The sequence below is a fragment of the Glycine max genome, chromosome 9 (genome assembly GCF_000004515.6).
Source record: "Glycine max cultivar Williams 82 chromosome 9, Glycine_max_v4.0, whole genome shotgun sequence".
Taxonomy (NCBI): domain Eukaryota; kingdom Viridiplantae; phylum Streptophyta; class Magnoliopsida; order Fabales; family Fabaceae; genus Glycine; species Glycine max.
Window position 1 is genome coordinate 46,665,686 of NC_038245.2, and position 3,010 is coordinate 46,668,695.

Sequence of the window (3,010 nt, forward strand, 5' to 3'; positions counted from 1 at the left end):
TTTAACTTTGGGTCTGCACATTTGGTTGGCCATGAACCATGAGATGTTATCCTTTAATTAAGCCCCGTAATGCAATATTGATTTCTGTGTGCTTAGCGCATGCAAAGCTCTGAATCATTGTGAATAAATTCAAGAAGTATTTATATGAGGCATCATGTTAACGTGCACAGAGTTATAATCCTTCTTTTTTAAAAAAATAAAATAAAATCTTTCTTATGAAATGCAATTTAATTATTTACACTAGAACTTGATTATGGACTGCAGCAATCGCAAGTGACCTGCATCAGCCTTCAACCTTCACCCTTATGCAGCAACAACCAAAACCATAATTTAAAACCTATTTTGAAACATATCCATGTACATTTTCCCGCTATCAAGCCTGTTCTTTTAACAATAATCATTATTCTCTTGTCCAAAAACTGGAAGCAACTGAGATCAAGACAAATTGAGTGCAAAATCTACACAATCTATGTTCAAAATATTGAGTGCAGGTCTCTTTCTTGCAATTCCAAGTCGTATCTATTGGGGTCACACACAAATGGAATATCACTAAAGCTATCGAAGAAGATTCCACCCAGATCATCATCAGTAGCTATTTGTGTCTGTTGATCCTTTGTGGCTTCCCCATCATCTTCTTCTCCAGAAACATTTGAATTCTTTTCAACTAATTCCCTAAATAACGAAGAGCGGAGAAGGAGACCAAGTGCAGTGGGAGAAGATGACTTATTGCTTGAGAATTGGTAGGTTTTGTTTCCAAATCTTTCATGCTTTACAGGGGAATCCAGAGAATATGGACTGAAAAAACTGTTGTGAAGGGCCAAAGACTTAGACTCTTCTGTTAGAGCATAATTAGATGGGGATGCCACCTTTTGATGCTCTAGTGCTGCATGTGATTCAAGATTTGCTTCTAGGGTGCCTCCTCCTGAAGGCTTTAACCATTTTATGTAAGTGCTCAAATCAAAGTTTGTTACAGCATGAATTCCTCTGTACTCAATGGCTGCTATGTCATAAGCACGCGCAGCTTCCTCTTGGGTGCCTATGTTGGTCAACAAAATATGCTATTCAGAGGCTAATGAACCAAAGAAGCATACTTATATATTTGTTGTGTGTTTATATCTACGCCATGATGGTATGTGGAGATTTAACTTACTGTAGGTTCCAAGGTAGAGATATTTGTTTCCAAAAACCCTTCCTATTCTTGCTTCCCATCTACCATTGTGGTGGTGCCTGCAAAACATTCACCATGTGTTAGTGATTCATCTTCGCAAGCAACAATTCAGAAGCCAATTCGAGTCGTATTCATCAGAAATATCCACCTCGCAACACCCCTATACTTTGATACACCTCTTGAAAAGCCACTGCTCTTTCTGATCAATTTCAAAATAACCAAAGTCAAAAAATCATATATAATATCAAATTCTGTACAACTTTATATGCTGCAAACACTACTACTATAGTGCTATTGCTATCTCTTATAAAATATAAAACTGCAGTTACTTCTCTGCCCCATCTCAAGGAATTCCAAGAGAACTAAATCACAAGTACTTACCTCCTTAAAGTGGCCAAATACTCCTCTTTGGTCATAGTCTGCATTATTTGTATCTCTTTCTCATAATCTGATATCTGTTGAAAGTATAAGGAGCATTAGATAAATCATCTGCGTCTTAACAAAAATATAGTCAGTTATTTCATATTAATCATAGGTAATTACTATCATCTTACTGGAAAATTTGTGAAAGTTGAAGTTCCCCAATACTTAAGTGCAGCTAAATCATATGCTCTGGCAGCAGATTCTTCTTCATCATAAGCCCCTGCAATATTTAAAAAATAACATCTTGTCAACATGTTATACTTGATTGACAGAATGATTAAACCAAAATCATGGCTCTCATAATTAAGCTACTCACCAAGGTATACTGTTAATCAATCCCAATTCCACAGTTCAAGTCCCAATAGGAAAGGATGAACATCAAAACATGTTAGCAAGGAGAAGCAAGTGAATGAGAAAAAGGTAAACAATATATTGAGAAGCTGATGCTAAAACCAAAAAGAGTAACTCTACCTTGCTTCCCTTTCTTCTTTTGTGTTATGTTCCAAGAAAGCTTGTCCCACAAGTGAGCTTCATATCGACCCGTCCATCTATGTCTGTTTACAGTTTAATTTGGATTAGCAAATTAAACAAAAGACAAAAGTAGTTAGTGCTCTTTGAAACTATAGAACAATTGGAAATTCCTTCTTATATGACCTGCTAACACCGCGAAATCTTGAGCTTCTCTTTGTAGTGTTGACTGTAGTATTTTCACCAACTTCTTGTTGTGGTAACTGCTGTTGGTGGTTATCATCACCACTGCCTGCGGCTGCAGCAACCTCTCTTCGTCGTCTCTTGACGCTCCGTGTTCCTTGGAACTCACCTTCTGTCATAGACATTTGCCTCCTTCCAAGGCTCACTTCAATAATATTCTCTTTCATCATTGCCATTCCTTATATATTGTGAAGTTCTAACTGTTTGGTAGGACTCTTTTTTTTCCCTTCTCAATTGAGCTTAAGTTGATGCAATGTGTGAGGTGTGTGTTGTTCTTATAATTTGTATGCTTAATTTGGCCTTATTATGTTTTTGTATTTATTGTTAGCTACGATATTGAAGTTAAAAACAAGGAGGACGATAATTACGGGGAAAATTATAGTACAGGTTTGTGTTGTCCCTGTTGCCAGCTCAAAGTCCATGAGTCTTGAACTTGCTTCGTGAGATTTCTAGCCTCCCATACCCATATAATAAGTAAGCACTCCCCTTTCAAAATGATAGCGATGTACCAAAATTCCATATTCACACACATTTTCATTTGATAGTAGAACTCATCTATATGAACCAAAACTCTAAGAAGACATTGACCTACTACAATAAAATAGGTGTGTATATATGCATAGGTTATTTGCAACCCTGTGGTTGGTAAATTATTCACTTTTATAGTACCACGTAAATGCAAAGTAAGTCGATACATATTTAAGCTTT

The 3,010-nt window shown here is 36.5% G+C and overlaps 1 protein-coding gene across 1 annotated transcript; it reads right to left on the minus strand.

Moving 5' to 3' along the window:
* Positions 1-209: 209 nt before the first annotated feature.
* LOC100792612 (AP2-like ethylene-responsive transcription factor At1g16060) lies at positions 210-2,573 on the minus strand. Its single transcript, XM_006587702.4, has 8 exons — positions 2,246-2,573; positions 2,063-2,145; positions 1,908-1,916; positions 1,723-1,811; positions 1,550-1,623; positions 1,317-1,367; positions 1,151-1,227; positions 210-1,036 (listed from the first exon to the last, which is right to left on the minus strand). The coding sequence occupies exons 1-8, from the start codon at positions 2,476-2,478 to the stop codon at positions 474-476; spliced, it is 1,179 nt and encodes a 392-aa protein (XP_006587765.1). The 5' UTR covers positions 2,479-2,573; the 3' UTR covers positions 210-473.
* Positions 2,574-3,010: the final 437 nt, after the last annotated feature.